This window comes from Plectrocnemia conspersa, unplaced genomic scaffold (assembly GCF_051122295.1).
Source record: "Plectrocnemia conspersa isolate PC_06_02 unplaced genomic scaffold, ASM5112229v1 ptg000003l, whole genome shotgun sequence".
Taxonomy (NCBI): domain Eukaryota; kingdom Metazoa; phylum Arthropoda; class Insecta; order Trichoptera; family Polycentropodidae; genus Plectrocnemia; species Plectrocnemia conspersa.
This window is the reverse complement of record NW_028277167.1, coordinates 3,409,699-3,422,886: the sequence shown is the minus strand read 5'-3', so window position 1 is coordinate 3,422,886 and position 13,188 is coordinate 3,409,699. Positions and strand designations below refer to the sequence as shown.

The 13,188-nt window shown below is 30.5% G+C and overlaps 1 protein-coding gene and 1 long non-coding RNA gene across 4 annotated transcripts in view; one reads left to right on the top strand and one right to left on the bottom strand.

Annotated features, from left to right (window-relative positions):
• The window catches only part of LOC148236374 (uncharacterized), a 457,594-nt gene that overhangs the window by 430,151 nt on the left and 14,255 nt on the right, over positions 1-13,188 (top strand). The window lies entirely within an intron of this gene.
• Positions 1,019-3,310, bottom strand: LOC148236375 (uncharacterized). Its single transcript, XM_088183640.1, has one exon. The coding sequence runs from the start codon at positions 3,284-3,286 to the stop codon at positions 1,100-1,102; it is 2,187 nt and encodes a 728-aa protein (XP_088039766.1). The 5' UTR covers positions 3,287-3,310; the 3' UTR covers positions 1,019-1,099.

Here is a 13,188-nt window from a genome sequence, read left to right as displayed (position 1 = left end):
CTACATATAATAAATGATCCGTCACTCTTGTCCATGGATATGGATTTTAATTAAAAATATTTTTTTCATTTCCATATTTTTCTAGCTAAATAAAATGAATAAATATATTTTTATATATTCTGTTAAAAATATTAATACTACAATAATGTTTTTAAGCCATTTTAATTCAATGCAAAATTTTTTTTTTAATAAAATGTCTTTCAATTGATAAAAAAGCACAAACAAAGCAAGGCTTAAGAACCCTAGGGGGTGTGATTTCGTAGCTAGTGAGACTCAGGGTGTAATCTAGTTAGAAGTTTATTATATTATATTTACATATGTTGCGATAGATGTTTTCTGCGAGCGGTAGTGGAGAAGCTGGCGGAGGTATGATGTCAGTGAGAGTTCTGATTAGTGTGGCAGCGACAGTATATTCTCCGAGCGGTGGTAGAGAAACTGGTGGCGGGATGTGTGCGTCCATGATCGTATGTTTTCGCGGGCGGTAGGCGTCTGCTGGTTTCTGAAACTCCTCATCGGAGTCCAATTATGCTTCAAATTTCAATTGTGCAGCGATCAACTAGCCAATCGCTTTGGCGAAATAGGTATACGCCCTTAGAAAGCGACGTTCGCTTGATAGGCATTGTCCAAGGTCGATTTGCATTGCCACAGGAATCTTGAGGATCCGGTGATTTATTATATCCGTGACCGTTTCGCAACAAAGAAATGTTCTCTCAATATTCACAGTAAGAACAAATCTCTTGTTATGTATGTGGTCAACAATGAATATGTGCCGACCAGTGTTACATAGTGATTATAATTTTATTAAATATATATTATAAAAATGTTATTTTCAACTAAAATTAAATAGATTCTGGATATATTTTATTTAATCTTTTCGAGCTACGCGATTTTTTTAAATTATTTTTAAAGTGTAAGTCTGCGTTTTTTATGCGATTTTTTGTATCCTGTGAAACGCATATACAGCATGAAAAAACACTTCAGTGTATATTATGTATTACAGGCTTGTAAAAAAATAAAATTTAATATTAACAAATTCAATTTATTGTTTAAAACATGTATTACAATAAAATTTTAAAATCAAGTATATGCATTTCGGTATTTATTCGATAAGATCAGAAAACGTGTTATAAGTATCAAAATCATGAAGTTCTACAAATTCTTTTATAGATATTATTTTGTAATCAAACTTTTCCCACATTGTAGAGTCACACACATCGATATATTTTGATAATGTTAAATTCCATGCTTCAAAAGCATTTGTATCAAAATTTTGAAAACATTTTCTACTATCCGCTATACAGTATGGCACATTTCCGTCATAAAATCTATTTTTATGAATATCTGCATTTAAATTAAAACAACCACACCGAATAGGATTTCCATGAACGTAAACTTTGGTCATTTTTTTAACTGCTTTACTTATATCTGAGTCAATATTTGTGAATTTATTACATGATATCATCAGTTCCTTCAGACTTGTATTAAATTCTTTAACTTCAAATGATTGTAAATTATTATTGTTTAAATTGATCCTTTCAAGTTTAGGTGCATGGTTTAAAATATTGGCAGAAATGCTCTTCAATTTATTACTAGATAAAAATAGACTTCGTAAATTAGGTTTATTTTTATAAACGTTTTTAGAATATTTCCTCAGTTGATTATCACTCAAGTCTAATGCTTTTAATTTGGAATTGTAATAAAGATCAGGTAATATTTTTAAGGAGTTGTTCGCCAAATTCAATATTAATAGTTCCTTCAACTCAGAAAATACGTTTTTATTGATAGCAGATATACGATTGTTACTCAAATCAATCTGCTGTAGTTTAATATTACTCAAAAACACTTCTGATGATATATTGCTTATTAAATTGTTGCTTAAGTTTAATAAAACTAGTTTTCTATTGTGGTAAAATGCGTCATCTATGTTTGTAATTTGGTTATGATCAAGTGTAACATATTCTACTTCAACTATCTGCTCAAAAAACGCCTTTGAAAGTAGATTGATTTTATTATTAGACAACATGATTATCTTAATGCCATTTACTCGCATAAATATATCAGCATTTAATTCACTCAAATTATTGTGTCTCAAGTCGACGTCATCCAATTGATCGCATCCATAAAATAGTCCACTTTTTAAATCTTGTAGATTAACATTATTTAATGTAATTGTGTAAATGTTTGATAGATTTTGAAAATGTCCCACGTTTACGTTTGCAAAATTATTTCCATCGAGACGCAAACGTATTATGTACTTGTTTTTCCTTAAAAGTGCGGTCGGTACTTTGGTAATGTAATTAAATGAAATATCAACATCCTGTAAGTTAGTATTTATAAACCAGTTGCTATTGATGTCTTTCAAGTAGTTGTGTTTCAAATATAACACTCCCAAATTCGTCATATTATAAAAAGTATACTCATTTATAAATTCCAATTTGTTATAACTCAAGTCAATTTTAAATAAATTTTTGTTGCTAGAAAAAATATTTTCAGTCAGTTCTTTTATATAATTATGCCGAATAGACAATGTATTTAATTCATATACATCTTGAAACAATCCTTCACTTAAATAAGTCAACGCGTTTCTATCTAAGTAAATATATCTTAATTGAACTTGATTTTTAAACGTATCCTTGTGCAAAAATAACAAATTGCTATTTGATATATCTAATTTGTCCAGCTTTAGAGTTGATATCTGCTTCATAACTATAGTTGATATATTTTTATATTTTAAATCTTGTATTTCAACATTTTTTTGTGATTCGTAATTAGTATTATAAACTGGTTCAATATTGTTTGGATGATTATTTTCACCGATAAACAACTTCAGGTCCAAATCGTTTGCAATTGTTATTGGTGGTGAATTATATGAAAATAATAAATTTTTCCTTAAGTCCAAAAATTCAAGAAACTTCAAGTGAGCGAATGCTGATGGATGAATATACTTTATTATGTTTTCTCTTAGTACAATCTTTTTTAAAAGATGAAATTCCAAAAAAGTGTGATTTTGTATTATTGATATATAATTTTTTTCGGCATTAATCTCAGTAACGGTTTTGTATGTAACTTTATAATCGTTTAAATCAAGATTAAACAGTTGGCACGACGACACATATAAGCTTTTAGGTTCACACTTTGATATTACAGCAGACTCCGCCATATCGTTTATTAAACACTTTAACGTACATCTTTCAACTATTTCAGTATTGTTAGTCACAAAACAGAAAAATTCACTATTGACGACTCTTATAATTAACACAGCGTATAACCAATAAATAAAATTCATTTTTTACTTTGCTTCAAAACAGTGTTCACAGTAGAAATTAACTTTATTAACTGAATTATGTGCGTGTATAGTCTAAGTGACCAGATTTTCAAATAATATATCTGGAACACAATATTTTCATTAAGTTTTTTCGTTAAAAAACTAAAAAAAATAGCATTAACTATGTTATAATCTCACAAATATAAAAAAAAATTAAAAAACGAATCATATAATTGAATAAATTAAATTATAAGGCGAGGTATCAATTGACTATTTTTTTATTACTTTACGTTTGGACTGAGGGTATAGCCAGAATTACTAGGAGAGTTTAAGCTAAGTAGCATTTTGTTTATCATTCATAGTTATATATTGACCAAGCTAATATATAACTGGACTTTTTCGACTTATTACGCCTTGCCTCCTGTTTGAACAATCACCTCCAAGACGACAAAATGACTTCTAAAAGAAGAACTACTATCGAAACGACTATTTATATGCCTCGTCTTATTTTTTTATTTATTTTGAATAACCAATGTGCAATGTTACAAATGCGCTTCTTGATATACAAAATAATTAGGCGTACTGATTTGCTTTAATGTAATGACCTCGATATAAATCCAACATTTTTCTTCGACAGAGCTATTTAATGCTCAATTGTTCCAAGATGTTTGGTTACCTTAAAGAATACCGACTTTTATCGGTATTGAATGTCAAAGATCACTTTGATAACTAAATGGCACATGTATAATACGATTAATAAGTTTCCGTATATAAATTCAAAATAAAATAAATTAATAATTTTTATTGCAACAACATAATAAGATTCTAATTAAAAAATGATTTAATTGTATTTTATATGAAAATTTAATGTCAATAAATTACCATTTTTTGAACAAATATAATTAAAATAAAATCAACATTACATAATCCTCCTCTAAAATGTATTCATGATCTGATTCTCAAAACATCATCATTTCCTGATCTATAGAAATGCACAAAAGTCACCCCTATTCATAAAAAGGGTGACAAATTATATATAAAGAATTATAGACCAGTCGCAGTGTTGTCAGCTCCTGCTAAATTATTTGAAATAATTATTCATAAATATCTCTATAATCACTTTCGGCAAGTTTTGTTAGACCAACAGCACGGGTTTCGTCCTGCCCGTTCCACTGTTACTAACAAAACGATTCAAGTAGACATCGTGTATACAGATTTTGAGAAAGCCTTTGACAAAGTTTGTCATAGGTTATTATTAAAAATATTGTCGAACCTCGGTTGCTCAGATAATTTAACTCGGTTATTCTTGAGTTATTTAAGCAATTGTAGACAGTTTGTAACCTATGGTAAACGATTGTCAAAAGAATATTTTACCCCTTCGGGGGTTCCTCAAGGATCCAATCTGGGACCTCTGCTTTTTGTGTTATTTATTAATGACATAAATACAGAAATTAAAAATGCAAGTTTTCTTCTGTACGCAGATGATCTAAAATTATATAGATGCCTTCGATCTGTTGTGGACTCCTTCTCTCTACAAAGTGATTTAGACTCTGTGGAGATGGGCTTCCGTTAACCGTCTGCCCTTTAGTGTCGGAAAGTGCCATACTGTGTCATTTTCTCAATTACTTTGCCATCAGCTTATTTCTACCATCTCGGTTGTAACATTTTGACTAGAGAAACTTCCACTAAAGATCTCGGAATCACTTTCGAGAGCAAATGGAGGTTCTCTCTACACATACACGACGTCTGTGATAAATCTTCCGAGATTCTCGGCTTTGTTATGAGGAATGCCTTTCACTTTGACGATCCGTCAGTTATTCGCATCCTCTATGACACCTTAGTTCGTAGCATTCTTGAATCAGGTTCTATAATTTGGAATTCCCGAATAGCCAAATATTCCCTTTTAGTGGAAAAAATTCAAAAAAGGTATTTAAGATACCTTTACAAAAGGACATTTGGTTATTATCCGTACTTATATCCCAGCGCCTTTCTTTTAGGAGCGTTGGGATATGATTCGCTGAGTTCTCTGCTGTATGTCGCTAAGCATTTTTTTAAATTACTAAAAGGTGCTGTCGACAATCCAGCTATTCTCGAGGAATTCCAATTTTGGCTTCCGGAACATTTTCGAGAATCACGATCAAGACCTCTATTGATGGCCGTTAGGGCTAGGACATCCGCACTTGCCGACTCGCCTATAGCTATGGCCATCCGGCTTCTTAATATGCTGGCATTACATATTGACCTATTTAATGTTAGCTACGAGGATCGGATCCAGTTTGTATCATTTAATTTTGATATTTTATATTTTTTTATTATGTTTAAGTATTGTTATATTTATGTATATATACGTTTTTTTATGTTTTATAAATTTAAAATTTGTTTTCGATCATCGTGGCGCATTGGGGTAACCTGTTAGGCCACGATGGTCTTAATTTAGTCTAAAAAAATAAAAATAATAAAAGGACACAAACACATGATATAAAAATAATTTTATTTTGCTAATACTGTTTTTGAAAAATTGTATAATACTGCATTAATTTCCATATGCATGCAAATGGTGTTTTTTTATTAAAATAAAAATACAATTCAATGACATATTTTAAATTAATTAAGTAGCATTGATCTGCAAATCAAATTTTAAAGGTTATGAATTCGCATAGTATTTTAACTTATTTGCTCCCAATTTCAATGGATGAAATCTTTTGCCTCGTGCCGCGAACGGCTCGCGAGCCGGATGTTGCACATCAGCACCAACGGTGTGGAATGATTCTGTGCGACACTCGACGTTATGCATGTTCCTACAGTGACACGCTGTCGGATAACCAAAAATACTAGTGCTATGCATGCCAACAAAATAAAATAACGCATGTACCGGTATAAACGTGCAAAACATACGAAACACCGTGTGACGCTGAAAAAAAGCTCGTTTGAAAGCTTGCGGCGCTGCAGAATTAAGCGACCAAATGTCACGTTTCCAATCGTGACGATTTTAAATTGAATTTGGTATTTGGTGCGATTGTCCGGATTCTGTCACTGTGACGTTTTAATTGATCACCGCACGGTGCCGCCGATAAATTTGTCCATGTGTGTACACTTCGCATACAATAGCGATTGCGATTGCGATACATGCACAAGTGACGTAAAAAGTGAAAAAAATTCAATGGTCAAGAATATATTTATGAAAAAATAGTACTTGAATATTGCATGATATTACATAATCACTGTTTTTTTAATCCTGATTTGCTTTTAAAAAATTCAAACGTCTCTGAACATTAAGTCAAACTGTAGTAAGTGAGAGAAGAGGGAAGCGGCTGTTTTTTGCTCTTCTCCATAATGAAAATCTTCGGTAAAAATTAAATAAGCAACCTTTACGTGACGCCTCTGACTGATGTTGCAATTTTTTCATCGAAAATTCTAAAATCGAGTTATCTGAGCGTAATTAATGATTGATTTAATCAAATTACGATCGGATCGTAACGAAATTTGGGCACCCCGTTCCCCCATTGCGTCGGAAGGGTGCCATTAATAAAAACGACGTGATCAAATTTACTATTCAGATCGGCTGCGATTATCAAATCAAGAAGTTTCCCCGCCGAAACAAATCTTTGTATCTTCCGTTCGGACTGTTGTTCTTTCGGCTCCACGGCTCTGGGCAAACAGGAGACCTCGTAGTTGATTACTGGTTGTCGACTTCTGGTCTCGGAGCGGTGGCTCATCTCGGCTCCTAGGCGAGATCCTTTTGTTAACTTACTTAAGCTAACGAAGCAGCCCGGTGGTAATTAACTCTCGCCACAGTGAGGCTGGTAAGGGGTGGGTTGGGCGGAAGTCTAGGGGTTGCCCATCCTTTCTCTTCTCTCTCTTTTGCTCTTCAAGAGCGTCGAGCTACTGGACCAAACTTGTACTTTGCGACATTGATCATCGGATTACGTTACACTTTCAATATGTATAATATATCAATGTGATAAAGAGGCGTCGCGTCATAACGATGCTCGACCATAAATTATGGCAATAAGCTACAAAAGATTACGATAATAATTATATATATATATATATATATAAATATTTAACTTTAATACTTTTAATTAAAAATAAATAAACTGTCCGTCCCTAAATATCGTGAAGTACCGCAGCTAATAAGAATACGAATACCGGACATTAAAAATATTTTTTTTTTCAACCTTTCTGATTTTTTTTATCTAGTTTTAATATTTATTTCTGACAATTAGTTACATAAATAATTGTGTTTTTTATAATAGTATATTTATTTACATGAGTTATTTTTAAAAAAATCTCTCTGAATTTCTCTATAATTTTTTTATTAGTACTGACTTTTTGTTTAATTCGTTTCCTTACAATCGTAGCATTTAGATAATTAAAATCAAGAAAACATAAACTAGTTATTTTATTACTAACACTAGTTAAAATAGCTGGATATAAAAACTACTTTAAATTTATAATTGTATTAGTTAATAGCTTTAATAAATATATGTAAACTAGCAATTCTAAAATATATTGTGTCATATTCAAGTAACGCTAAAAAATAGTAGATTTTTAAAATATGCGTGTTTTGGTGTACCGCAAGGTTTAAATCTAGTGTCTTTATTATCTCAAATAATAAAAACAGTGATGTGTACTTTATGTGAATGATACTATATAAAATTACAATATATAAATCCGATAAATATGAATTATTTAATAATTATTTTAAGTATGTTAAAAGCTACACTCTCCGTCCCCGATCAACTTTGGGCAACTTCCGATAGTTTAGAGCAGGGAGAAGCGAAATCGATCGCAGTAACCCACTACACTCTCCATCCTCGGCCAATTTTGGCCAACTTCGAGAGAGTGTAGAGGAGGCATTACACTTTTAATATGTAAAAGGAATAATATATTTAATAAAAAAAATATGACACGTTAATGTAAAATAATTTTTGCATTTGAATATAGAATATGTACTAAAGTAATAAAATTAATTTAGTTATCATAAATATTATATAAATAAAAATGTTCAATAAAGAACTAAAACCCGTCATTTGTGTATAAAATATGCTTATTGCTCATTAAAAATTTAATTTTAAATTGATCTATAAATTATTTATAGAATGCATGTGTAATATCAAAAGATTTATTACTAGCTTTAATTTAACATAAATAAATTATATAAAATTATCTTCATATCTATGATAGCTATGTCTTTGCACTTTTGATCATGCCGATTATTTTTTTCATTTTCGGCTTACAACTACCATGAAAACCTTTCTATGCATTAATTTCACATTATATGTTTTTCCATTTGTAGATTACTTTCAGATTCAAATTCCACATTGACATACGTTTTTTGTAAACTACAGGTAACACCGTCAAATTCATTCTAGTCGTCGTCGCCGAAGACGTTCACTCGACCAGGGTTCCGACCCTAATGTCTATTTATTTCATCCCTTCTTTACAAAATGGCTCTTTTACGCCGTACACGGCTTGGGAGGTCCCGCCAGCTCTCTTTTACAGTCTTGACACGTCACCTTGTGACTTTCATCTCTTTGGACCTCCGAAGGTAGTACCCACCTACCGAACGATGGCTCAGAAATAACGACGACCCTTTTAAATGTACGTTTTGTCCGACCGACGCACTTTTGGCTGGATTCTTTTTTTGGACAAAAGTAGAAGGGATCGGGGTAGATTCTCCAGTCGCCTAATTAACCGCCGAGTGCTCTGGAAGGTCGTTTCGAGTTTTTAACGTCGACCCTAAAAATCCTGGTCGTTTCGAATGTGGGTCAATTTCGTCGAAAACGTCACTGAAAAACAGGTCAGCCGGTATAATTTTAATTTCGGCAGTTGCGATTCCAGAAAATTCGCAAGAATTAATTAGTTTCGGTCGTAATCGCTATTTGATGATTTGCCACGATTTTATTGTATATACTTACTCTAATATTCGTGTATTGTTAATAACACTCTACTTTTAATTTATATGAAAATAATAATTATCAACAAGATTAGACTGTTTTTTAATATTTATTTATGGTGCGGCAATTGCAATTATTTACTTTATTTTTGCTTGCAGTTTGGCAGATATTTATATTCGATTTTAGTTTATAGTACTGACAATACCTAATGCTGCATGTTATTAGCAACTGCAAAACATATTAGATTATATATAGATATATGTCAGTTCTGTGTACGTTGGGACTTCAGTACGCATAAAATTAAATTGCTTATAAAACCAATGACATGATTTAATCGGTTGTTTTTTATTAATATAAAATATCTGTAACATTGATTATATTTGTACGGGTAATAATCAGACAATAATGTAAGCCCTACACATTTTGCTCGTGCGTATGGATACGTGTGTGTATGTGAGTCTATATTTACATGTGCGTTTGGGTCTTGCATATACCAGATAATTTAAACATTGATACTTTTATACGATCAAATAATTTATTTAAAGATTTATTCCGATTATATTTATCATCATAGCATTATCGTTTATACACAGAAAAAATGTATATGTTAATTGTAATGAGCATTTTACATAATGTTTCTCTAGATCTCCAAAATTATGCAATAGAAGCTGCGTTACTAGAACAAAGATTAAAAAAATAATTTATATAATATATGTAAAATATTAAAAAATAAATTAAAGCATAAAATATGCAATTAAATATTGCTTTCTCCGAACTGAACAAAATTTCTGAGATCTTTTTTAAATTAATTACCATTTTAATAATAAATAAACATTTCAAAGGGTGCTTCAATATTATAAATAAATAATTTTGTATATATTATATAATAACATATCAAAAGAAATGCTAATGTGTAAATGTACGAATCTGCATACACATATTTTTATGACTGCTTTTACGTTGGGGGATAATTTCGCTATATTAAAAGGTTTACGATGCTGCGGCTTGTTTTAAACCTAATTTTAACGCAATCATAAGGTTTTATGACTAAAATGGATTACAGGTTTACTGCTCAAGATAATTATTATTAAGATTGTAAATAAGAAATATCAATATTACCATTTGGATAGATGATATGAATATCACAAACCTGCCATTGATAACGATATCCATTCGTGTATTATTTGCATATGTCGTGTATATAAATTGTGTAACTATCTTGCATGTTATGTTTTCATATACATATGTATACCTTTTCGGTTCTGCAATCACCAGCTAGTAGTATACAGCAGGTAGGTCCGATAAACGTCAAAGTGACTAGATAACCATGTCGGAAACAGACGTAACTAATGCTTGCACCGTTTATTTATCTAGCCCACATCGGGCAGATGTCCGAAGCCAGCATCCACAACACTTTTTTCGTAAATCTGATTTAGCCAACATGTATGTTTTTACTCTGCGAGAAACATTTTCCCTCTGAGAAAATTACATCTAGAATGCGTGTTAATATTTTCAAGTTTTCAAGTACGGATTAAAAAGCCAAATGTATATGATTCATCAGTCAAATTAAATGCTTTGTAAATATATCGTTATTGGGTAAAAATTTGATTATTTATCAAAGTTAAAGTTAAATTCAATATAATATATTTATTGTAAGGTTTGTCTGCTATCTTTATTATGATAACAAATAGAGCAGACAACCCTTACAATAAATGGATTAAATCGAAAGGCATTTAAAGTGCTTTAAATTAAATTTATACACATGCGTGAGTACGTAAATATTACGTTAATAAGTCATAAACTTCGACGGGTACCTGACATAAAAATAAGTGACTAGGCTTATTATATACGAATCTGCGTGCACATATTTTTATGACTGCTTTTACGTTGAAGGATAATTTCGCTATATTAAAAGGTATACGACGCTCGTTACCGAGCGTTCCCACTGCAACGGCGCCGACACGGTTTTATTGCTTTTGTCGTGAATTTTTGACTTCTGAGAAATGCTATTTTGCGCTTTCCTATTGACCATAATTTAGTTTAAATATACTTTGACCAATACTCTTATATCAGAAGTCCGTAGTAACATCGGTAGGGATAGCGATCATAATTTTAAAACATAGTGTAATATCGAAGTGTATATAAATTATGAATTCTAAAACTATAATTAGTTTTTGAAATTTCATTAGGTTAGGTTTGGGTGTGAACAGCAGAGAGACGTTTCGCAACTGTCAAATTGAGGTTCATAGACATTTTAATTATTTTTGAACTGAGCCGAAAACCGGAAAAAATGTTATTCTTGTCGGTTTTAGGTAATCCAGACTTACAATTTTCATAGATGAGGTGAATGCTTTATTACCTTAAAAATACTGTTGTCAAAAATCAAATATTTTGTCATATACTTGTCCGTTATCTCGTGTTTGCGAATGTATTCATTATTATTTTTTAGTCATAAAGTCCTTAAGATTATTGTAGGACTTCTTACAGACTAAACTGTGTAACTAGTAGCTTTTTTTAATATATTTAATTAATTAATGAATAAAATAAATATGCTGCAACTGGCATCAAAATATTATTGAGTCGACTTTTACATTGATTGCCATAAGTATTGTTTATTTTAAAGCCATAAGTTATAGATACTTTGACTACAAATACCATTACTAAAAAGTCTCAATTTAAATTTATGCATATACTAATGAAATACTAAGAGTTAATATGCCATTTGCTCTTTATTGATAAAAATTTAATTATATACATTGTTTTATTTATCTTTATCAATAAGAATCATACTTTATTTCAGCGATAAGCTAAAATACAATCCAGTAATTAATATCGTATAAATATAGCGTGTTTACTGTACTTATAATCTAATATTTATTAAATATCTATGATACGTTCGCAAAATAATATTTATTATACAAATAGAAGCGAAATACGAAGCACTCGCATAACAAATATTAAATTCCGATAGTTTACTTATTATGGAAGCAAGATATCTGATTAATGCATAAATGCTTTAATGATAATTAACTGCTTAACGTCACATTTGATATGAGATTCATATATTATGTACTTTACAATGATGGTCTATTTAATAGAATGGTTTATGCATCTAGAACATACATAATTGTGTTTTCTTACTATACAAAATAATTATTAACTTCAACTAAAATGTTTATAGTTAATAATAATATGAGTTAATAATAAAAAGCTACATTTTATAAGCTATATTTGAAGTGTTAATAATTTATCAACGGTTAAAGCAATATTGATTAAGCCAAATGCTTTTTTCTGCATTAAAATTATTGACAAATAATAAGTAGACGAATAAAACTATTTTTACAGTTTTTTGTTCTTTTGCTTCATACATTTATCTTTTCATTTTAAACTTTAATTCTTCAGTGAAAGTTCCTTATCAATCACATTTATCAATATGTAGTATTTATTACTAAACTATCTTGTTTTAAATGACAATTTTCTATTCATAAATAATTTATTTGACATTGCTATCTGTTTTCAATAGATATGTAAGATAATGTCCATATTATTAATGGTACTAGTTATCTAAATAATAACAATTTTTGAACTCTAAATGTAGATAAAGAAAAAATATATATATCACTCAAAATATTTCACTGAAAGAAAGTAATAACTTTTTACTAATAACTATTACTATTGGCAAATAGTAAACCTTCCTATAGCGTATGCGGCAGTCCCTCCTATAGCGTTCCCCAGTGTAGCGTACTTTTTGTTACTGTTTGTTCCTTGTCCCTGACTTGAATAAGAACATAGAGCATGTTCTCTTATTTACAAATTAAATAGAAGACCATTTAATACATAAAAATGGCGAAAAAAGTTTGATTTTCTAATTTCGATAAATTCACAAAATATAGATGATACAGATGCCTAGTCCCCTCTATAACGTAGTATTCCTATAACGAAGTTCTAATCTCTACGCAATAGAGGGGTCAACTGTACGTGTATTTACTAGTAATATTATGCTACCACCTAAGATTCCATAAA